Here is a 23,547-nt window from a genome sequence, read left to right as displayed (position 1 = left end):
CACCGATGGAGCAAGAAGGAAGCGCGCGACGCTTTCGAGGGACGAGAAGCCGGAGAGGAAGCCTGCTCGAGGAGAATGCCGAAGGTGGGTTTGGGTGAGCTCAACTGTGGAGGGTCAGAGCATCACCTAAGCGATCGGAGACAAAGCCAGTGATCATAGAAGGCGTCGGACGTCAACACGAAGTAGACCAGTCTGGGCTCTCAAATGGTCTGGGCGCTCGAACTGTTTGGGCTCCTGGACAAGATGGTCCAGGTGCTTGGACAAGATGGTTCAAGTGCCCGAACCACCAAGGTTCCAGAAGGATGCCTCGTCACTATGGATCAACTTTTGGGTCAACTTCAGCATCGGTTCGGCGCTCGAATATGGTCCAAGTGCCTCTTAAATCACATGCAGAGCTTTTAGAATCAGAATCGCTTTCCATTTGTGTTCTGCACAAGGAGATTGAACTAGTTTGTTCTATTGTTTTTCATATTTCCTTCACGTTTCTTGACTGTTCTTTGTACATAGCTTTTTTTTCAGCTTATTTCAAGTTAACCTATGCAAGCTTGGCTCACCATTAGTACATCAAAATTGATCCTCACGACTGGATTTGAAGCTATAAACGTTATCAGAACTTTGGTGAACTTGCATTGATGATTTTATCTGGAAGTTGTTCGCAGGGGCAATTCGATAATCTTGTTCCAATCAAATTGAATCAACCATGCAAGAGAAACCATTCAACTTAATGAAAGCACACTTCTAATACCAATGCATGCGAGATGACAAGATAATACCTACTACAGCAACTACCAACACTGTCCACGAACTAGCAAGTAAACTAGAGGTTTCACTCCACTCTGGTAAATCACAAAATAAAGACAAGACTAAACAGATATCTTTCAGTTTCTGTGAGCCAGTTGCAACTAGTTTGATCTGCATGTTTTGTTAGTTTCTGCTCTTGGATTTCTCCATGGCCCTCGGAGCTGCACCAAAATTTACTCAGTTAGGAAACAGGATACGAATTGTTGCGAATTCTATCAGGTGCAAGATCTGGTCAACCACAAGCTAACAGTAGGGCTTATCAGCTTAGATTAATTATTGGCAATTACGCATACTTCAGAGATATTGTAGGGTAAAAAAACTAAGCTTGTATGTTATCAACCAATCGGAATTTGTTTGATAATTAATGATTGCTGATTAAAAAACAGAGGACGAAATGGAAACATATACCAATACCAATTGCATCTGAACCTTTCATGATCCTCAACCTTCTGCATGAATCAGTAAACATGCTGCAACACCAACTACAAAGAATTAGTACTAGTTGAAGTATAGAATAGTTCCAATCCTGAATCCAATTGGAATATAAGACTGTCAAAATAAATCGCAAAAAAAAGAATGCGATAAATCAATTTGATGCAGTTTCGGCACAAAGGCCAGAAATGCATGGAATCTAAAACCATAGGAGACTCTTCTCTTCTATTCCTATTTGACATTGAAATCAAATGACCGACAGTTTTTTTCCAACTAATTGACTAGTGAAGATTCGCATAGAATAGATTTAGCAGATACGTTTATGTTCAACAACAACATTAAATTCATTGTTCAAAATAATAATGTGACAACAAGAAAACAAAACACAATAGAAAGAAATACCACATACCTTATGCAAAGTCAAGTTAATATCACTACGAACCATATAAATTTCAGCAAGAATTTCGTTACTACTTCTTTGCCCAAGGACCTCAATAATTGCAGGGTCATCCATGTGCCTCTGTGCTTGGACCTTCGTCATCACTCCCAAGCTCAAGAATTGCTTTTCCAAAGGTTCCAGCAACCTGCAAAGTCATAAGCCCTTCCTTATTCACAAAGATCCCAAAGATAACAAAATCTTAAACAAATCTTACCTTGAAAAGAAGATAGTCATCCATACATGCAGTGCCGCCAAACATAAAAAATATGAGATACATTTATGTTCAACAACAACATTAAATTCATTGTGCAAAATAGTAATGTGACAACAAGAAAAAAAAACACAATAGAAAGAAATACCACATAACTAATTCAAAGTCAAGTTAATATCACTACGAACCATATAAATTTCAGCAAGAACTTCATTGCGACTTCTTTGCTCAAGGACCTCAATAATTGCAGGGTCATCCATGTGCCTCTGTGCTTGGACCTTCGTCATCACTCCCAAGCTCAAAAATTGCTTTTCCAAAGGTTCCAGCAACCTGCAAAGCCATAAGCCCTTCCTTATTCACAAAGATCCCTGAGATAACAAAATCTTGTACAAATCTTACCTTGAAAAGAAGATAGTCTTCCATACATGCAGTTCCGCCAAACATAAAAAATATGAGATACGTTTAAGTTCAACAACAGCATTAAATTCATTGTGCAAAATAGTAATATGACAATAAGAAAACAAAACACAATAGAAAGAAATACCATATAACTGATGAAAAGTCAAGTTAATATCACTACGAACCATATAAATTTCAGCAAGAATTTCATTGCGACTTCTTTGCCCAAGGACCTCAATAATTGCAGGGCCATCCATGTGCCTCTGTGCTTAGAACTTCGTCATCACTCCCAACCACAAGAATTGCTTTTCCAAAGGTTCCAGCAACCTGCAAAGCCATAAGCCCTTCCTTATTCACAAAGATCCCTGAGATAAGAAAATCTTAAACAAATCTTACCTTGAAAAGAAGATAGTCTTCCATACATACAGTGCCGCCAAACATAAAAAATATGAGATGCGTTTATGTACAACAACAACATTAAATTCATTGTGCAAAATAGTAATGTGACAATAAGAAAACAAAACACAATAGAAAGAAATACCACATATCAGATGCAAAGTCAAGTTAATATCACTACGAACCATATAAATTTCACCAAGAACTTCATTGCGACTTCTTTGCCCAAGGACCTCAATAATTGCAGGGTCATACATGTCCCTCTGTGCTTGGACCATCGTCATCACTCCCAACCTCAAGAATTGCTTTTCCAAAGGTTCCAGCAACCTGCAAAGTCATAAGCCCATCCTTATTCACAAAGATCCCAGAGATAACAAAATCTTAAACAAATCTTACCTTGAAAAGAAGATAGTCTTCCATACATGCAGTGCCGCCAAACATAAAAAAATATGAGATACGTTTATGTTCAACAACAACATTAAATTCATTGTGCAAAATACTAAAGTGACAACAAGAAAACAAAACACAATAGAAAGAAATACCACATAACTAATTCAAAGTCAAGTTAATATCACTACGAACCATATAAATTTCAGCAAGAACTTCATTGCGACTTCTTTGCCCAAGGACCTCAATAATTGCAGGGCCATCCATGTGCCTCTGTGCTTGGACCTTCGTCATCACTCCCAAGCTCAAGAATTGCTTTTCCAAAGGTTCCAGCAACCGGCAAAGCCATAAGCCGTTTCATACATGCAGTGCCGCCAAACATAAAAAATATTAGATACGTTTATGTTCAACAACAACATTAAATTCATTGTGCAAAATAGTAATGTGACAATAAGAAAACAAAACACAATAGAAAGAAATAACACATAAATGATGCAAAGTCAAGTTAATATCACTACAAACCATATAAATTTCAGCAAGAACTTCATTGCGACTTCTTTGCCCAGGGACCTCAATAATTGCAGGGCCATCCATGTGCCCCTGTGCTCCCATCCTCATGAATTGCTTTTCCAAAGGTTCCAGCAACCTGCAAAGCCATAAGCCCATCCTTATTCACAAAGATCCATGAGATAACAAAATCTTAAACATATCTTTCCTTGAAATGAAGATAGTCTTCCATACATGTAGTGCCACCAAACAAAAAAAATATGAGATACGTTTATGATCAACAACATTAAATTCATTGTGCAAAATAGAAATGTGACAATAAGAAAACAAGACACAATAGAATACCACATATTGATGCAAAGTCAAGTTAATATCTCTACGAACCATATAAATTTCAGCAAGAACTTCATTGCGACTTCTTTGCCCAAGGACCTCAATAATTGCGGGGCCATTTGCCTCTGTGCTTGGACCTTCGTCATCACTCCCAAGCTCAAGAATTGCTCTTCCAAAGGTTCCAGCAACCTGCAAAGCCATAAGCCCTTCCTTAATCACAAAGATCCCTGAGATAACAAAATCTTAAACAAATCTTACCTTGAAAAGAAAATCGCCAAGAAGTTCAATAGAGCTGTCATATACACCAATTATCACTAAAAAAGTAATTTTATTACCCAATTAAAATTTAAAAAAAACAGAGTAAGGATGAAAGCAAAAATGTTTAGAAACAAAGGTTGTCACATTATGCTCAACAGACATGGCAAAAAGTTAGAAATGAAGAACATAATAAGAATAACAAGAATACCAGAAGTCCAAAACAGTTCTGACCGAGGAAGAGGAGTTTGATCCTTGGTTGGGAAGATGATAAGCAAAAAGCGTGGAATACCAAAAGTCCAATATATTGTGATTGGAGAGAGGAGCTGAATACCACGATCATGGGACAAGTAAAAATATTAAGAAGACCAAAACTCCGATCCATCCTAATTGAGAAGAGGTCAATCCCGAGGTTTGGAGGATAATAATAACTAGAAAGACAAGAATATCATAAGACCAATAACGACCAAATATTCGGATAACAATTGATTGACATGATGTTGAAAATGTATCATACATCATTAGGATATCTAGAACACCTACATCACAAATGCTGACAAATTTAAGCAACAAAAGATTTAATTGGTCAGCAGGAACATATACAAACAAGTGCATAAGATTTTTCTTTCTATAAGTTTCAACACAACATAAGTAGGACCGAGGCTAAGAGAATCTACTTAATTGTCATCGATTTCACACCATTATTGAAAGCAATGATTATTAATTTAGGAATAGAAAATAATTAACAACATGTGAATGAGAAGAGAACAAACAAAAATATCAACATCAAATAGGAAAGATGTAAAGTTAAAATGCAAATATACATAAAATTATAGGATTCAATAACCCAAAAATAATGGTAACAATTAGTTTGGTAGATTAAATATCAGCTACTACCTTGGAGTAAAAAAATCAAAAGGAATCTCTCTTTTCCCATCTTGCCCTAACCAGTGAGAGGAACTAGATCATTGGTCGTGAGGAAAATAATAAAAATGTTAAGAATACCAGAATATCCATTTCATTGGACCGAGATGAAAGGACTCGATCCCACGCTAAGAATAAGAATAAGCCATAATACAAGAATATCCATTTCATTTGGACCGGGGAGAAAAATAATAATATCTATATGTACCAGAATTATAATCCAACTGAGAAAGGGAGCTTGATCTCACGACCATTAAGAAGATCCATCCAGACCGATGGGAGGAGCTCATTATATCAGGCGGATAATAACAAGAAAGCCAAGAATACCAGAAGTCCAATATTGTCCCGACTGACGAAAGGAGTTTGATCCCTTGGTCGGGAGGATGATAACTAGAAAACCAGAAATACCAGAAGTCCAATAATATCCCAATAAAACATATCAATAGTGTCCTGATTGGAGAGAGGAGCTCATGTCGGGAGGATAATAATGAGAAAGCCAAGAATACCAAAAGTCCAATAATATTCCAACATGGAAAGAAGTTCGATCCCTTGGTCGGGATGATGATAACCAGAAAACAAAGAATACCAGAAGTCCAATAATGTCTTGACCGGGAAAAGGAGTTTGATCCCTTGGTCAGGAGGATGATAACCAGAAAATCAAGAATACCAGAAGTCCAATAATGTCCCGACCGAGGAAAGGAGTTTGATCCCTTGGTCAGGAGGATGATAACCAGAAAACCAAGAATACCAGAAGTCCAATAATGTCTCGACCGAGGAAAGAAGTTTGATCCCTTGGTGTGGAGGATGATAACCAGAAAACCAAGAATACCAGAAGTCCAATAATGTCCCAACCGAGCAGATCAATAAGGTATAATATTGAAAACACCAATAAGACTAGGAGACAAGTCACTTCTGAGGATAAAATACCAATAAGTTGAGAAAACCAATCTGCTAGGGATATTTGTGAAAAGAGCCTAGCCCAGGGGCCGTTATAGAATAATATAGCCCGAGGATATGTCGATGATATCAGAAAACCAAGATCACTAGACAATATTGAGAAGTCTAATAGGATAAGAATTTCAATTCCACCCGGAGATAGTTCGATATCTCAATAGAATTAAGTTATGCACATAAGGAAATTGATCAGTATATATATAAAGAATTATTGAGAATAGAGCCTAGCCCAGGGGCTGATATAGAATAATATAGCCCGAGGATATGTCGATGATATCAGAAAGCCAAGATCACTAGACAATATTGAGAAGTCTAATAGGATAATTTCAATTCCACCCGGAGATTGTTTGATATCTCAATAGAATTAAGCTATGCACATAAGGGAATTGATCAGTATATACATAAAGAATTACAACCCAAGAGAATAAAGTAAAAAAAATTATATAAGCAAAAAGTGGAACTAATGTTATCACATTAATTCACATCTATCCAATGAAATTTACAAATTATATCTACAACATGGATCGACTATTCTCTTCATTAGTGACTACCAACCACAATGCTCATACTCTACAAAGAAGTTTGTTAATATCCCTTGGACCTAGAAAAAGAAAAATAATTACCTTTTCAAAAAGCCAATTTCTTAATCCTCTTGTATTCGTCATGACCTGCGGTTTCCATTTAGCAAGTACTTCATTGACCAGAAGAAAATTCTGACAAAATAGGACAATGAACTAGTTAATGATTATTTTAGAGACAAAAAGGAAGTTTGGAAAAAAAATAGAAAAACAAAGAATAAGAATGACAATGAACTACACAAAACAAAATGTTGTAGTGTGATATGAGCTATACCAATCAAAGTGCAACCATAAAGTTTCAAAGCTGGACTCATACCAGAAGTAACCTCTAAGAAATAAATGACTCTTGTAGATAAATACAAGCTATAATTTCAGCTCCACGCATTTGATCCTAAGTGGATTGTTGATCGACAACCTATTATATAGATTACCTTCTTGCTAGAGTGAGTCTAATATGAGCATTATCAAACATCCCATTTGTAACTAGGGAACACCTTTTATCTAAAAGAATGATTAATAAAGAAGTTTATTAAGTAATAATTATTTCATTTAAGATAAGCCTAGACACCTCTTCTCATGTTGGAACATCAAACAATATGAAGAAAAATTAAAATATATTGAGCTACAATACATTAAAGAGTAGGATGGATACTAAGTGGATAGTTGATCGACAACCTATTATATAGATTACCTTCTTGCTAGAGTGAGTCTAATATGAGCATTATCAAACATCCCATTTGTAACTAGGGAACACCTTTTATCTAAAAGAATGATTAATAAAGAAGTTTATTAAGTAATAATTATTTCATTTAAGATAAGCCTAGAATTAGTTGTACTATTTTGAAAGATTGCTTTGGCAAAGTTTGAACAGCATAGCAATCGTAGTTCTAACCTCTTCTCATGTTGGAACATCAAACAATATGAAGAAAAATTAAAATATATTGAGCAACATTACATTAAAGAGTAGGATGGATAAAAACACTACCTGTCATTAAGCTTAAAGACTTTTTTCCATTGTACACATGAAGACCTTACCACACTGCATCCCCACACTGTACAATTAAACCGAAGACCTTTAACAACACATGGTTAGTTCACCAAAAACAAAGAAACAAATAGTCTAAATGTAACAAGAGAAATGACAAAAATAAACATTTCAGTACCAAGGCTTTTTCACGAGGTAAGAGTCAAACGAGTATTTTCTCATGGGCTGGGAAGGAAGAGGTGGAAATGGTACTTGAAGGATGAAGAGATGATGATACCAATCTCCCACATTTGCATTTGAACATGTTCTCGAAAGCATGCTTTGCTCCGGCAAGTGGAAAGGGTTACAAATATTTTTATATCAGGAACACAAAATGTATAGACTAATTTTAAAATAAATTTTGCACAGTCTATATCCAGTATAATAAATTTTAAAATTTTATTGCTTTTATTTTATTGTTTTAGATAATTTGGTTTATGTTGCACTAAGTCTCATGATATAGGATTTTAAATAATTTTATTTTATTGTTTTTATAAGGAACCTTTCCTTTTAATCAGAAATAAAAATTTGATCCTCCATAATTCTTTTTTCTTAGCAACGCATTTATTGAAGCACCAAACTGTGAAATTCACCAACAGAGGCAAATAGATTATTTCACTCTACTATAACATGACGAAGAAATTTCACATAAGTAAAAGGAAAGAATGTTTATCGATGATACATTGATACTAATGCCCAAGGGCATAATTATTATATGCTCAGTTAGGTAATCCATTTTTTCTAAGTGCAGTATCATAACAATTACTCACACATTCTAAGGTTATCTGACACCTAGATGCAACAAATGGAAGAACTAAGGAGGGATTCATTCTTGCTATACTACTGACCACGATCTATTGGTTTTAGCATCACTTCAACAAACAAAGCCCTTTCCAACTTTCCCAAGAAAAAGTCAGGGGATTTACTGTAAAATACTGAAAATTAGCGAATAGTGATAAGGGATTTTTCCGGAATTTTTAGAAATTTTTCGGGAATTTTTCGGAGCTCATATGGACGAGTTTACGGGGATTTACGGGGATAAAATAGGGCCCGGAAAAAGCCAGTTTAGGCTACCCATTTAATTGAGGAAATGTTTTATTTTCCTTATTTATTTCTTTACTTTTTCTTTTATTGCTTTTTCTCGTTTCTTTTCCCTATCCTCACCGAACTGTGCCTTTCCTCCCGATTTCCCCCTGCGACGCCGAGCCCTAACCACCTCGCGCCGACGCCTTCCTTCTTCTCCTCTCACGCGACGGTTCCACCTTCTCCTCTTCATCTTCTTCCTCTCCTCATCCATGCCGAGTCGTGCGCCAATCACCGGCCACAGGGAAGCCAGCACCGTTGCCTCTGCCCTAGCGTCGACGACCCACTCCCGACGCCACAGCCGTCGCGGCCGATCGCTTGCCACCCGAGCTCTCGTCTCCGGCCGATTCCCTGTGCGCTAGTTTGGGTTCACAGCACCGACACCGCCCGATCCCGCACTTCTCCCATCTGCTGATCTCCGATTCTTCTCCGATCAACAACGCCGTCTGCTATTGCCGGAGTTGCAGAGTCCCTCTATCGCGGAAGTCATGCCCTAGCCCCTCTGTTGCGATTTGGCAGCACTCCAGCCGAGCCCTAGCTTCTGGTCTGTGGTTTCCAAGGGTGTTCGGTTGCTTCGGCTGCACTTGGGGTCTCCTTCGGCAGATGTGAATCTGGATTGGGGGTGAAGCTTGCAAGGTATTGGATTTATAGGATTTGACTTCATGATTTGTACTGGAATTGTAAACTATATGATGGATATTTGACCTATTTGACCTATACAGCAGGATTTGGGAATTGTAGTGTTGGATTTGGAGGTTAGCGGTTCCACCTAGCTCCGAGCATTATTCTGGCAGTAACTTCTCCAGTTGTGATTCAACAGAGGATGACAAATTAGGTAAGTTTTAGAAGTGATTTCGATTGTACATTGGAGTTGGTTTGTTAATTGATAATGGTGTTATGTTTGGTGGTGTATTTTGTTTCAGCGGCTGCCCTTATTCCGACAGGAACCACCTGTTGTGGACCAACAGAAGAGACTTTGGTGTTGAGGTAAGGAATAGAGTTTTGATTTTTGTTATAGATCATGATGTAATCTAGATTATGTGATTACGTTGTTGTGAGGGATTATAATTGTTGCAAGTTCTAATTTGTATGAACTAGTTATGAAATGATTGAGGAGTTGATGATCCAATTAAGGTTTAAAATTTGATTTGGATTTAGGTTAGCTTCTCGGGAATTTGATTTATCTAATTAAGAAATATGTAATTAGCTAAATCTGTATATCGTGTTGTTACAGGACTGTGATTCGAGACGGGCGTCTCGACATCGGATTGGTTCGGTTCGATCTATATCGGAGGCGGGTACCTCTTGACTTATCTTTATGATATTGTCTATTGGATATGCATAGTATTTTATAGCTGCAAGCAATGATCATGTTTGCCTTGGTATGTCACGGTTTGATACCCATAGCATGATCTGTTGGCCGTTTGTTATGTATCCATGTTTACGTTTCAGGATTATTGCCATGAGTACCTTGGTTCCTAGAGTAAGTGGCATACCATACCTACTGAGGTTCGGACTAGGTTCTGGATTTTATTTTCTGGCATGTGTATCTAGATTATCTGATACCTAGGTTTTTATACCATACCTGACTTGTGTACCTCTATTTGTATATCATATATGGTTCGTGTACCTAGACCTTGATTCTTGATATGTGCATATTGTTGGTACATATGTTATGGAAGGAGATATGTTTAGGATCTAGGTTGCTATACCATAGAGGACCTGTATGCCCTAGATCCGTGGATTGACCTACTGATACTGTAGAACCCATTTTGTATATATGGATATGGTTATGTTGATCAGTTTTTGTTATGCATAGTGACATGCATCATGATTACATGCTGTGCGATAGTCGACTCCATTGTTGTTGAGCACATCGCCAGTTACATGGATCTGCACACACCACCACTCATGGGTTAGTGGTCGATTCAGGCAGTGTGTGTTGCAGCAGGGACTTTGTTTGGCTACGTTGGTCCGCTCATGGGTAGTGTGACACAACGTGTTAGCCGGCAGGGATTCCTCCCCGTCATCGTGTCGGGAGTTGAGAGCATTGAGCTCCCCATTTATGATTTGGGGTCACGGGGCAGAGTACTCGGCAAGATCCGTCCACTCGGTCCACTCATCGAGGCGATGTGACGAGTGCACGTTGTCACCCTACCCACTCGGTCTCGCCGTTTTGTGTGAGACTGGCGTCGGGGTGACCGGGACGCATCATTGACATCATACGCATTGATGCATTTATTTCTTGTGATTGTGCATTTATTTGCTGCATTTGGTTGGATGCATATGTTTGACATGCATACAGGATTTAGGGCACTTTCGGTTTGACGACCCTTTTGTTTGGATAGGAGTTCCTGGTGAGTACAGCTTCCTTAGTTACCTTTCAGTTTTGCATCTTTCCTAGATATATGATTAGGAAGCTGTATTCCATGTTTATTGCTGTTAGATATATCTTACTAGGCATGTCTATTGGTATTCGCTGAGTTGTTGAACTCACCCCCGTGGACTCTATATTTTTCAGGTACCAGGTTATTTATGGTGTCGCTTGGAGCATCCTGTCTGCTGGTCCCCACGTCACATCAGAAGACATATCGGTTTCACGTATGTTTTATTTGTTTATGTATCAGTTTGTTTTAGCTCTATACTCCGATTTTGTTTTTGGAGTGTTGATGTTGTTATGTGGTGTTTTGTATTTGTTATTGGTTGTGTAAGCCTAGCCGGCTAGCAGTTTTGTGTTTTGGTTTTGGTACAGCCGAGTGGGCTGCTTTATATTTAACTGCGTGGTTGTGTCAGCCAGAGGCTGAATTTGATATTAACTGCGTGGTGTTTGTTTTCTTTTATTGTTATTATTCCAGCCGCATGTGGCTGAGGTATATAGTGCTTGTAGAAAAGTTTCAGATTGTCCGCCGTACAGGGGAGATGCTGCCGAAATTTCTTCGGACAGAGACTCCTCTGGGGCGTGACATTTACTTTGGCTTGAGTTACTGAGAAGAAATAATTAGAGCTAAATGTTTCTATAAGGCAATCTGATATAACTTTCTTCATTTATATGAATATCATATAGTTTCTCAAGTTGGAGACACTTCTGGAAATTAATTATTAAGTATCGAAGAAATTATTCCAAGGAATAAATCCATCAACCTCCATTTGAACGATGATAATATCTAGAAAATCAAAGAATTTATCAGCAGAATGATAAAATAGAAAATTTAGAAAAATAATACTTAGAAATTAGGATAGCATAGACTATATTGTTCTAGAAGATTTGCCAAGCGCTCAAAGAGCTCTTGCAGGAATATATATGTATCAATAAGATAGAGTTAACTACGAAAGGATTAAAGTAGAACATAATACTATAGACTTCTGCTTGTGAAACTAGTGTGAAATAAACAATTGTTGAAAGTTAATGTGTTTTTTTATGAAGAATGAGTTACCAGCAAAAGAAAGGAAGTTCCAATCAAGGATTGGTCCAGATCAGAAATGAATTTTACATCAAGTGTCAAGTTGAACAAGAATTGGTTCCCAGATAACCTGTCACAATGCATTTAGCAATAATAATTTAGCAACATATAAAGCAAACTGCAATGACCAAAATGCCAATAATCTGACTTTATATACACAAGAATCAAAGCCATCAGAACCAAATTCAAAGAAACAAACATACCAAAATCTTGCTCATACCAATTTCATAGGGAGCCCACAAGCTTCCACTAACCAAACCATAACTCATCCATTATTGTAGCAAAAAATTAAATAAAAAATCCTTCAGATACATAACACAAACTTTGACACACCATAACAGTTGAGCATAGTAGACTGAGTTAAATGCCAGTTAACCAAAATTTTAAAAAAAGTTTCCTCCAGAAAAATTGCAAGCAAGTAGACTGAGTTCAATTTCAAGCAAAAGAAATCTAGTACATATCCCGAAAAATCATATCACATATATCAATAAAATTGTTACCTCCAACAGTTACAAAAATCTAAGATACCAACCAAGAAAAGAAAGTTTCCAAAAAATAAAAGGGCTAGTTCAAAAGGCCCGCAGTTAATGATGGAGTTAAAAATTCCCATCACAGCATAAGAACAACTCCATGCATGCATCCACTAGATGATTGCATTCCAAGAGTACCACAATTAGATACTATACTACATCAATATGAGGCACAGAGTTTTCTTCTCTTACAATTCAGCAGCCAAGGAAAACTCAAAAATTTTGCAAAACCAACTCAAGCATACTACAACACCCAAAAAATCAACATGAAAAACCATCATTGTGCAACATATTAATTCATTACTAAGCTTGCAATTCTAGAATATGAGCATTACAAAAGATACATGGAGTGAATACCATAATACCGTCGAATTTGCTAATCCATCATTTCTCAAATTCAATAGAAAACTATTGAAAGTGGCAGGTTCTAGAACACACGATGCACAAGAGCTAGTTGAAACAATACCGATTCTACCAAGTCAATCAAAATTTAGAGCTTCCTATGCAATACGATCCAAAATACAAAAGTAAATCCAAAGAGGAGTACCATCAATTAATAAATTGTTACCTGAAATAACAAAATCTTAAACAAATCTTACCTTGAAAAGAAGATAGTCTTCCATACATGCAGTGCCGCCAAACATAAAAAATATGAGATACGTTTATGTTCAACAACAACATTAAATTCATTGTGCAAAATAGTAATGTGACAACAAGAAAACAAAACACAATAGGAAGAAATACCACATAACTGATTCAAAGTCAAGTTAATATCACTACGAACCATATAAATTTCAGCAAGAACTTCATTGCGATTTCTTTACCCAAGGACCTCAATAATTGCAGGGTCATCCATGTGCCTCTGTGCTTGGACCTTCGTCATCACTCCCCAGCTCAAGAATTGTTGTTCCAAAGGTTCCAACAACCTGCAAAGTCATAAGCCTTTCTTATTCACAAAGATCCCTGAGATAACAAAATCTTAAACAAATCTTACCTTGAAAAGAAGATAGTCTTCCATACATGCAGTGCCGCCAACATAAAAAATATGAGATATGTTTATGTTCAACAACAACATTAAATTCATTGTGCAAAATAGTAATGTGACAATAAGAACACAAAACACAATAGAAAAAAATACCACATAACTGATGCAAAGTCAAGTTAATATCACTACGAACCATATAAATTTCAGCAAGAAGTTCATTGCGACTTCTTTGCCCAAGGACCTCAATAATTGCAAGGCCATCCATGTGCCTCTATGCTTGGACCTTCGTCATCACTCCCAACCTCAAGAATTGTTTTTCCTAAGGTTCCAGCAAACTGCAAAGCCATAAGCCCTTCCTTATTCACAAAGATCCATGAGATAAGAAAATCTTAAACAAATCTTACCTTGAAAAGAAGATAGTCTTCCATACATGCAGTGCCGCCAAACATAAAAAATATGAGATGCATTTACGTTCAACAACAACATTAAATTCATTGTGCAAAATAGTAATGTGACAATAAGAAAACAAAACACAATAGAAAGAAATACCACATAACTGATGCAAAGTCAAATGTTAATATCACTACGAACCATATAAATTTCAGCAAGAACTTCATTGCGACTTCTTTGCCCAATGACCTCAATAATTGCAAGGTCATCCATGTGCCTCTGTGCTTGGACCTTCGTCATCACTCCCAAGATCAAGAATTGCTTTTCGAAAGGTTCTAGCAACCTGCAAAGCCATAAGCCATTCCTTATTCACAAAGATCCCAGAGATAACAAAATCTTAAACAAATCTTACCTTGAAAAGAAGATAGTCTTCCATACATGCAGTGCCGCCAAACATAAAAAATATGAGATACGTTTATGTTCAATAACAACATTAAATTCATTGTGCAAAATAGTAATGTGACAATAAGAAAACAAAACACAAGAAAGAAATACCACATAACTGATGCAAAGTCAAGTTAATAACACTACGAACAATATAAATTTCAGCAAGAACTTCATTGCGACTTCTTTGCCCAAGGACCTCAATAATTGCAGGGTCATCCATGTGCCTCTGTGCTTGGACCTTCGTCATCACTCCCAAGCTCAAGAATTGCTTTTTCAAAGGTTCCAGCAAACTGCAAAGCCATAAGCCGTTCCATACATGCAGTGCCGCCAAACATAAAAAATATGAGATACGTTTATGTTCAACAACAACATTAAATTCATTGTGCAAAATAGTAATGTGACAATAAGAAAACAAAACACAATAGAAAGAAATAACACATAACTGATGCAAAGTCAAGTTAAAATCACTACGAACCAGGGACCTCAATATAAATTTCAGCAAGAACTTCATTGCGACTTCTTTGCCCAGGGACCTCAATAATTGCAGGGCCATCCATGTGCCCCTGTGCTTGGACCTTCGTCATCACTCTCAACCTCAAGAATTGCTTTTCCAAAGGTTCCAGCAACCTGCAAAGCCATAAGCCCATCCTTATTCACAAAGATCCATGAGATAACAAAATCTTAAACAAATCTTACCTTGAAATGAAGATAGTCTTCCATACATGTAGTGCCGCCAGACAAAAAAAATATGAGATACGTTTATGATCAACAACATTAAATTCGTTGTGCAAAATAGAAATGTGACAATAAGAAAACAAAACACAATAGAATACCACATATTGATGCAAAGTCAAGTTAATATCTCTACGAACCATATAAATTTCAGCAAGAACTTCATTGCGACTTCTTTGCCCAAGGACCTCAATAATTGCGGGGCCATGTGCCTCTGTGCTTGGACCTTCGTCATCACTCCCAAGCTCAAGAATTGCTCTTCCAAAGGTTCCAGCAACCTGCAAAGCCATAAGCCCTTCCTTAATCACAAAGATCCCTGAGATAACAAAATCTTAAACAAATCTTACCTTGAAAAGAAGATCGCCAAGAGGTTCAATAGAGCTGTCATATACACCAATTATCATTAAAAAAGTAACTTTATTACCCAATTAAAATTAAAAAAAAACAGAGTAAGGATGAAAGTAAAAATGTTTAGAAACAAAGGTTGTCACATTATGCTCAACAGACATGGCTAGCACTTAGTGTAGCATCACAAACCGATTCATTTTTATTAGCAAGCCTTGAAGAAGATGCTAAACATGAGATAAATGTACAAAGTTATGACTAATATAATCAACATACCATCCAAAATTACAGGTAGAACCACTTGTAGTTTTGAAAGATGACGCCCAAGGATCTTCGCAAATGTTGTGTCATCATTGAAATTAGAGTTAAAAAGCGTTGCACTGGATTAATTAAAATGAATGGAAAAAATAAAAAAACTAGAAATTTCCCTTAAAAAGTGTCAAATGCCCATCACAAAAAGAAGAAGACTTTTGGTGAGAACAATTTCAGATGATATCGAGAAGAAAGCGCTGAAAGTAATCCTTCACAAGGGCAATCAAAACCTATAAAAGAATGAATTGGTATTGATGAACACAAAATTATTGTGATAACCAAAAATTATTTGAAATTACGCCACAATTAATAAATATTGTAGACTATACAAGTTTCTTTCAAGTCAAATTGTAGGTTACCCTATTAAACAACACAGCAAAAAATCATACATGAATGGAAATAAAAATTCCCCTCTAAAGATCAAAAAATGAAAATCAAAATGAAACATTCAATTTATTTACTAAAATTCAAGACAACTGAGATGGGGAGATTACTAGAAATGCATACTCTCTATATTTGATTTTCTAAAGTTATTTGCACATCATAACAACTTTATTCTTCATTTCACATGCATGGAGTATAATCTTGATTATTAACAATGATAATGAAGTTACCAATGTCATTGAACCTTGTCATCCTAATAAACATTTGTCTCTAAGATTCACCTTTATCAATGATCGTTGATCACATAAAGCTAATTCGTCCACCAAAAGTGAAAATTTTACAACTAAGGAAATCATCTAAGTCTTTATTCTTTCACTATATGTGTGTTATTGTTTCTATTCTATTGTCCTTTACACCACCATCTATAAACCTCGATGTACTCTTTGTTGTTGTTGACCCACAACAAGAGGCAACTCCCTTATAGGTATATAGTCAACAATCACACAAAGAAGCCACTCCATCATCTTTAAAACTCTCCCATTCTTGAATCACTAATCATCATCCTTAATCCCCTACTAATTCTGACACTGTTTTTCCACAAATGTAAGCATTACAATTCCTATCCACTTTCTCATTTTATATATCCTATGAAATTGTCACCCAAATACTCTATCTTTGTGTCTTCTTTATGTCTTCTTTATGTCTATGATTAAATTGTAAAAAATGTTTCAGAAGTACTTTTAAATCCAAGGTGGCAAAAAACTATAATCAATGAGATAAATCTCACAATTCTAATTGCTCTTTAGGGTTGGTCCCTCTTTATCTAGGAAAGTCCACCATGGATAGCAAATGGATCTTCTTAGTTAATAATCACCAAAAAACATTGTTGATCATCTCAAAACTCGACTAGTAGCTAAGGGCTATACTCGCGTCTATGGCATTAATTGAATTGAAAAATTATATCTAGTGGCCAAGATCCACTCTGTCTAACCCTTCCTCTCTCTAGGATCTATATGAAACATTATACAAGATTTGTTGCTCAGGGAGATTGGTCTCATATGTCAACTTAAGAAGTCAATGTACATAAAAATGATCTTGGGAACTTTATTTGAAAATTTTAATTCAACTCTTTTTAATATATGACTATAAAGTGGAACAAGCAATCATAAAGATGTCCTTTTTTTACTATTTATATAGATTATAATTACAAGTGATGACTCCACTAGATTACACACTTGAAAGTTGTCATCATAAACACTTCTAGACTGAAGACTTTGTGATCTCAAATGCTTCCTTGGTAAAGCTAGGACCAAACAAGTATAGAAAAAAAATGATATATTTCACAAAGCAAGTATATCCCATTTGTTGACCCTGGAAAATATAGAAAAAATTGACATGCTAGGATCAAACAAGTAGATACCTCTATAGATCTTAATGTTAAATTAGCACTAGCACAATGAGAGCTATTAATTGGCACTGGGAAATATAGAAAGCTAGTAAGAAAATTGAACCGCCCCACAATCACCAAGATATCTCATTTCCAACACATGTTACCTCAAAATAGAATGCAAAGAAATTATTAGTAATTTAGTATACAAGAAAAACAATGACATAGCAAACACATTTGATGCTTGCAAGTGTGAATCTGACACCTCAGATCTTTCTATCACTCCATTTTAATGATAAGATGCATGGCAAGAAAAAGCTAGTTTCTTCATTGTTTACCTCAAAATCTACAAGAGTCACTTCATGACTGCCAATTCCACTAGAACAAAACTAAGCAACAGCCAACTCTATTGTAAAACTACAATTAACAAGAAAAACAAACGATATCTGTTAAGGAGAATAACATAAATGCAAGTTCACAATATCATAATAAGTTAGCAAACCATTGTACCTGAATTGTATCAAATCCCGAAGCTCGCATTATTGCTGAACCCATGTAGCTCCAAGAGGCACCTCAATGAACCCTCTTTCGATTTGACCAATCATTTTAAGAGTACAACATTGAAACATATCAATTAAAAGAATTGACACTCAATTGCTCATGATCTAAAACTAATATAAACTAAACTTACATTCTAGCAATAAAGAGAATGAAAACTAGTGAACAAGTTATATAGAAAAATCTGTTGGGAGAAAATATTTTAACAACAAACCAATACTAGAAAATATGTCAGAAGTGTTTGTCATATCAGATGTTCCCAGGTGTAGTAGCCATGGAGGCTCAGAAGTAGGAAGTGCAATCATCGTGAAATGCAAGCAGTCTTCTTGGGAGAAAGCAGAATATGCTCAATAACCTAGCAGAAATGAAGCTAGCAACAAGTAAAGTTGAATGATAACTAAATTTAGACAGAAAAATACTGGAAACATAAAGATAAACATATCTGCTGAAAATGGTCGAACTTTACATGACACTGATAGACCATTAACTATTTGCTCAAAAATACCCAATGAAAGGCCTTTGGGAACTTGACCTTCAGCATGTACATCTTTTGCAGAAATAAAACGCAAAGCAACAACTATCTCGTATGCCCAACTAGAAAGAGATGGGGCTAGAAATGAGCAAGACTTAGCATAGTCTCAATTCATGCTAAGTCTCAATTGATGAGTGCAGTATAAATTAAAAGACAAGTAAGAAAGAGAGAATAGGTTACCAAATTTGAGCAAACACCAACAATTTGTTTCTCCAAGAGTGGGCCCAGAATATATAAATACCGACCAAGAAGAGCTCAATACCCAAGAAGATAATAAATAAAAGAATGCGTAGAATGCCTAAATATCAATTATAATCTGATCGGGGAGAGAGTTCAATGCTACAGCCATGAATAAGGCATGAAATACCCGAATACCGATTATAATCCAACCGAAGAGAGGAGCTCGATTCCACGACCATGAAGATGATAAGCAAAAGAAATGAGCAAGACTTAGCATAGTCTCAATTGATGAGTGCAGTATAAATTAAAAGACAAGTAAGAAAGAGAGAATAGGTTACCAAATTTGAGCAAACACCAACAATTTGCTTCTCCAAGAGTGGGCCCAGAATATATAAATACCGACCAAGAAGAGCTCAAGACCCAAGAAGATAATAAATAAAAGAATGCGTAGAATGCCTAGATATCAATTATAATCTGATCGGGGAGAGAGTTCAATGCTACGGCCATGAATAAAGCATGAAATACCCGAATACCGATTATAATCCAACCGAAGAGAGGAGCTCGATTCCACGACCATGAAGATGATAAGCAAAAGAATTCCAAGAATATGTGAATATGGATTATAATTCAGCAGGGAAGAGGAGCTTGTGAAAACAAGAGAAGCCCATATTACACAAGCATATGGCTAAAAGCAAAGCCCGATGAACAAAACATTGAATATCATAGCCACTAGTGAAAAGCTAGAAATCGTGATCATAATAAGAATAGCGAGAATAATAAGCTTGTCATATATATATATATATAGTCATTTAGAACCTCATGAATACTATCAATGAAGCTAACTAATGATATTTTTACTGATTACTACCTCGAAGTCTAAATAGACTCAATCTACAAGTAAGCAAACATCAAATCATGTTAATAAATAAAAGTAAAAGACCCCTAGAGTAAGGAAAATTTCTGACATAGTTCCCTCATAATTTGATTGTAACTTGATTGAACTACAACACAAAAGTGTACAAAATATGAATATAGTAGAATTCTCAAAAATACATGAACATTCTCGAACAAATAAAGAAGATACTAGATATGGAACTTGTGAAAACAAGAGAAGCCTACATTACACAAGCATATGGCTAAAAGCAAAGCCTTAAGAACAAAACATTGAAACTCATAGCTAATAGTGAAAAAAGTTAGAAATGAAGAACATAATAAGAATAACAAGAATACCAGAAGTCCAACACAGTTCTGACCGAGGAAGAGGAGTTTAATCCTTGGTTGGGAAGATGATAAGCAAAAAGCGTGGAATACCAAAAGTCCAATATATTGTGATTGGAGAGAGGAGCTGAATACCACGATCATGGCACAAGTAAAAATATTAAGAAGACCAAAACTCCGATCCATCCTAATTGAGAAGAGGTCAATCCCGAGATCTGGAGGATAATAATAACTAGAAAGACAAGAATACCAGAAAACCAATAACGACCAAATATTCGGATAACAATTGATTGACATGATGTTGAAAATGTATCATACATCATTAGGATATCTAGAACACCTACATCACAAATGCTGACAAATTTAAGCAACAAAAGATTTAATTGGTCAGCAGGAACATATACAAACAAGTGCATAAGATTTTTCTTTCTATAAGTTTCAACACAACATAAGTAGGACTGAGGCTAAGAGAATCTACTTAATTGTCATCGATTTCACACCATTATTGAAAGCAATGATTATTAATTTAGGAATAGAAAATAATTAACAACATGTGAATGAGAAGAGAACAAACAAAAATATCAACATCAAATAGGAAAGATGTAAAGTTAAAATGCAAATATACATAAAATTATAGGATTCAATAACCCAAAAATAATGGTAACAATTAGTTTGGTAGATTAAATATCAGCTACTACCTTGGAGTAAAAAAATCAAAAGGAATCTCTCTTTTCCCATCTTGCCCTAACCAGTGAGAGGAACTAGATCATTGGTCGTGAGGAAAATAATAAAAATGTTAAGAATACCAGAATATCCATTTCATTGGACCGAGATGAAAGGACTCGATCCCACGCTAAGAATAAGAATAAGCCATAATACAAGAATATCCATTTCATTTGGACCGGGGAGAAAAATAATAATATCTATATGTACCAGAATTATAATACAACTGAGAAAGGGAGCTTGATCTCACGACCATTAAGAAGATCCATCCAGACCGATGGGAGGAGCTCATTATATCAGGCGGATAATAACAAGAAAGCCAAGAATACCAGAAGTCCAATATTGTCCCGACTGACGAAAGGAGTTTGATCCCTTGGTCGGGAGGATGATAACTAGAAAACCAGAAATACCAGAAGTCCAATAATATCCCAATACAACATATCAATAGTGTCCTGACTGGAGAGAGGAGCTCATGTCGGGAGGATAATAATGAGAAAGCCAAGAATACCAAAAGTCCAATAATATTCCAACATGGAAAGAAGTTCGATCCCTTGGTCGGGATGATGATAACCAGAAAACAAAGAATACCAGAAGTCCAATAATGTCCTGACCGGGGAAAGGAGTTTCATCCCTTGGTCAGGAGGATGATAACCAGAAAACCAAGAATACCAGAAGTCCAATAATGTCCCGACCGAGGAAAGGAGTTTGATCCCTTGGTCAGGAGGATGATAACCAGAAAACCAAGAATACCAGAAGTCCAATAATGTCTCGACCGAGGAAAGAAGTTTGATCCCTTGGTGTGGAGGATGATAACCAGAAAACCAAGAATACCAGAAGTCCAATAATGTCCCAACCGAGCAGATCAATAAGGTATAATATTGAAAACACCAATAAGACTAGGAGACAAGTCACTTCTGAGGATAAAATACCAATAAGTTGAGAAAACCAATCTGCTAGGGATATTTGTGAAAAGAGCCTAGCCCAGGGGCCGTTATAGAATAATATAGCCCGAGGATATGTCGATGATATCAGAAAGCCAAGATCACTAGACAATATTGAGAAGTCTAATAGGATAAGAATTTCAATTCCACCCGGAGATAGTTCGATATCTCAATAGAATTAAGTTATGCACATAAGGAAATTGATCAGTATATATATAAAGAATTATTGAGAATAGAGCCTAGCCCAGGGGCTGATATAGAATAATATAGCCCGAGGATATGTCGATGATATCAGAAAGCCAAGATCACTAGACAATATTGAGAAGTCTAATAGGATAATTTCAATTCCACCCGGAGATTGTTTGATATCTCAATAGAATTAAGCTATGCACATAAGGGAATTGATCAGTATATACATAAAGAATTACAACCCAAGAGAATAAAGTAAAAAAAATTATATAAGCAAAAAGTGGAACTAATGTTATCACATTAATTCACATCTATCCAATGAAATTTACAAATTATATCTACAACATGGATCGACTATTCTCTTCATTAGTGACTACCAACCACAATGCTCATACTCTACAAAGAAGTTTGTTAACATCCCTTGGACCTAGAAAAAGAAAAATAATTACCTTTTCAAAAAGCCAATTTCTTAATCCTCTTGTATTCGTCATAACCTGCGGTTTCCATTTAGCAAGTACTTCATTGACCAGAAGAAAATTCTGACAAAATAGGACAATGAACTAGTTAATGATTATTTTAGAGACAAAAAGGAAGTTTGGAAAAAAAATAGAAAAACAAAGAATAAGAATGACAATGAACTACACAAAACAAAATGTTGTAGTGTGATATGAGCTATACCAATCAAAGTGCAACCATAAAGTTTCAAAGCTGGACTCATACCAGAAGTAACCTCTAAGAAATAAATGACTCTTGTAGATAAATACAAGCTATAATTTCAGCTCCACGCATTTGATCCTAAGTGGATTGTTGATCGACAACCTATTATATAGATTACCTTCTTGCTAGAGTGAGTCTAATATGAGCATTATCAAACATCCCATTTGTAACTAGGGAACACCTTTTATCTAAAAGAATGATTAATAAAGAAGTTTATTAAGTAATAATTATTTCATTTAAGATAAGCCTAGACACCTCTTCTCATGTTGGAACATCAAACAATATGAAGAAAAATTAAAATATATTGAGCTACAATACATTAAAGAGTAGGATGGATACTAAGTGGATAGTTGATCGACAACCTATTATATAGATTACCTTCTTGCTAGAGTGAGTCTAATATGAGCATTATCAAACATCCCATTTGTAACTAGGGAACACCTTTTATCTAAAAGAATGATTAATAAAGAAGTTTTTTAAGAAATAATTATTTCATTTAAGATAAGCCTAGAATTAGTTGTACTATTTTGAAAGATTGCTTTGGCAAAGTTTGAACAGCATAGCAATCGTAATTCTAACCTCTTCTCATGTTGGAACATCAAACAATATGAAGAAAAATTAAAATATATTGAGCAACATTACATTAAAGAGTAGGATGGATAAAAACACTACCTGTCATTAAGCTTAAAGACTTTTTTCCATTGTACACATGGAGACCTTACCACACTGCATCCCCACACTGTACAATTAAACCGAAGACCTTTAACAACACATGGTTAGTTCACCAAAAACA

At 35.9% G+C, this 23,547-nt stretch overlaps 2 protein-coding genes across 52 annotated transcripts in view; both read right to left on the bottom strand.

The window, feature by feature from the left end:
- Window positions 1-701: 701 nt before the first annotated feature.
- On the bottom strand, window positions 702-4,803 carry LOC122052110. 2 transcript variants are annotated; one of them, XM_042613521.1, is made up of 12 exons: window positions 4,372-4,795; window positions 4,164-4,219; window positions 3,957-4,094; window positions 3,588-3,711; window positions 3,261-3,380; window positions 3,075-3,091; window positions 2,864-3,005; window positions 2,679-2,695; window positions 2,072-2,213; window positions 1,643-1,817; window positions 1,210-1,271; window positions 702-962 (listed from the first exon to the last, which is right to left on the bottom strand). In XM_042613521.1, the coding sequence occupies exons 2-10, from the start codon at window positions 4,202-4,204 to the stop codon at window positions 1,740-1,742; spliced, it is 819 nt and encodes a 272-aa protein (XP_042469455.1). In that variant the 5' UTR covers window positions 4,205-4,219; window positions 4,372-4,795; the 3' UTR covers window positions 702-962; window positions 1,210-1,271; window positions 1,643-1,739. The 2 variants fall into 2 exon arrangements, with proteins under 2 accessions (XP_042469455.1, XP_042469456.1); XM_042613522.1 differs by lacking the exons at window positions 2,679-2,695; window positions 2,864-3,005 and having other exon boundaries at window positions 4,372-4,803.
- Window positions 4,164-23,547, bottom strand: part of LOC122052105 — a 31,201-nt gene continuing 11,817 nt past the window's right edge. For 7 of the 50 annotated variants that reach the window (XR_006131830.1, XR_006131841.1, XR_006131813.1 and 4 more), the window contains 9 exons: window positions 23,427-23,493; window positions 22,487-22,576; window positions 20,883-22,232; window positions 20,197-20,524; window positions 18,207-19,610; window positions 18,035-18,113; window positions 15,890-16,155; window positions 15,616-15,649; window positions 15,409-15,546 (listed from right to left, as the gene is read on the bottom strand). Coding sequence is in view for 2 of the 50 variants with exons in the window: in XM_042613508.1 (XP_042469442.1) it covers window positions 7,677-7,689; window positions 7,780-7,925; window positions 12,158-12,254; window positions 15,409-15,546 (394 nt within the window). In the remaining 48 variants the exon portion in view is untranslated. Of the gene's footprint in view, window positions 4,198-6,661; window positions 6,752-7,601; window positions 7,690-7,779; window positions 7,926-12,157; window positions 12,255-13,313; window positions 13,331-13,498; window positions 13,641-13,708; window positions 13,735-13,892; window positions 14,035-14,103; window positions 14,130-14,290; window positions 14,433-14,501; window positions 14,519-14,644; window positions 14,827-15,018; window positions 15,164-15,408; window positions 15,547-15,615; window positions 15,650-15,889; window positions 16,156-18,034; window positions 18,114-18,206; window positions 19,611-20,196; window positions 20,525-20,882; window positions 22,233-22,486; window positions 22,577-23,426; window positions 23,494-23,547 lie in introns of those variants that run through there. The other 43 variants (XR_006131842.1, XR_006131831.1, XR_006131847.1 and 40 more) reach the window with 39 other exon arrangements.

The sequence above is a fragment of the Zingiber officinale genome, chromosome 3A, assembly GCF_018446385.1.
Source record: "Zingiber officinale cultivar Zhangliang chromosome 3A, Zo_v1.1, whole genome shotgun sequence".
Classification (NCBI taxonomy): Eukaryota; Viridiplantae; Streptophyta; class Magnoliopsida; order Zingiberales; family Zingiberaceae; genus Zingiber; species Zingiber officinale.
This window is presented reverse-complemented; position numbering and strand designations above follow the sequence as displayed.

Coding starts and splice junctions, on each gene's coding strand:
- LOC122052110 (XM_042613521.1), bottom strand. CDS start 4,204: ATGACAGCTCTATTGAACTTCTTGGCGATTTTCTTTTCAAG. Junction 4,095..4,163: donor TTGGCGATTTTCTTTTCAAG/GTAAGATTTGTT, acceptor ATGGCTTTGCAG/GTTGCTGGAACCTTTGGAAG. Junction 1,818..2,071: donor TTCTTGCTGAAATTTATATG/GTTCGTAGTGAT, acceptor ATGACTTTGCAG/GTTGCTGGAACCTTTGGAAA.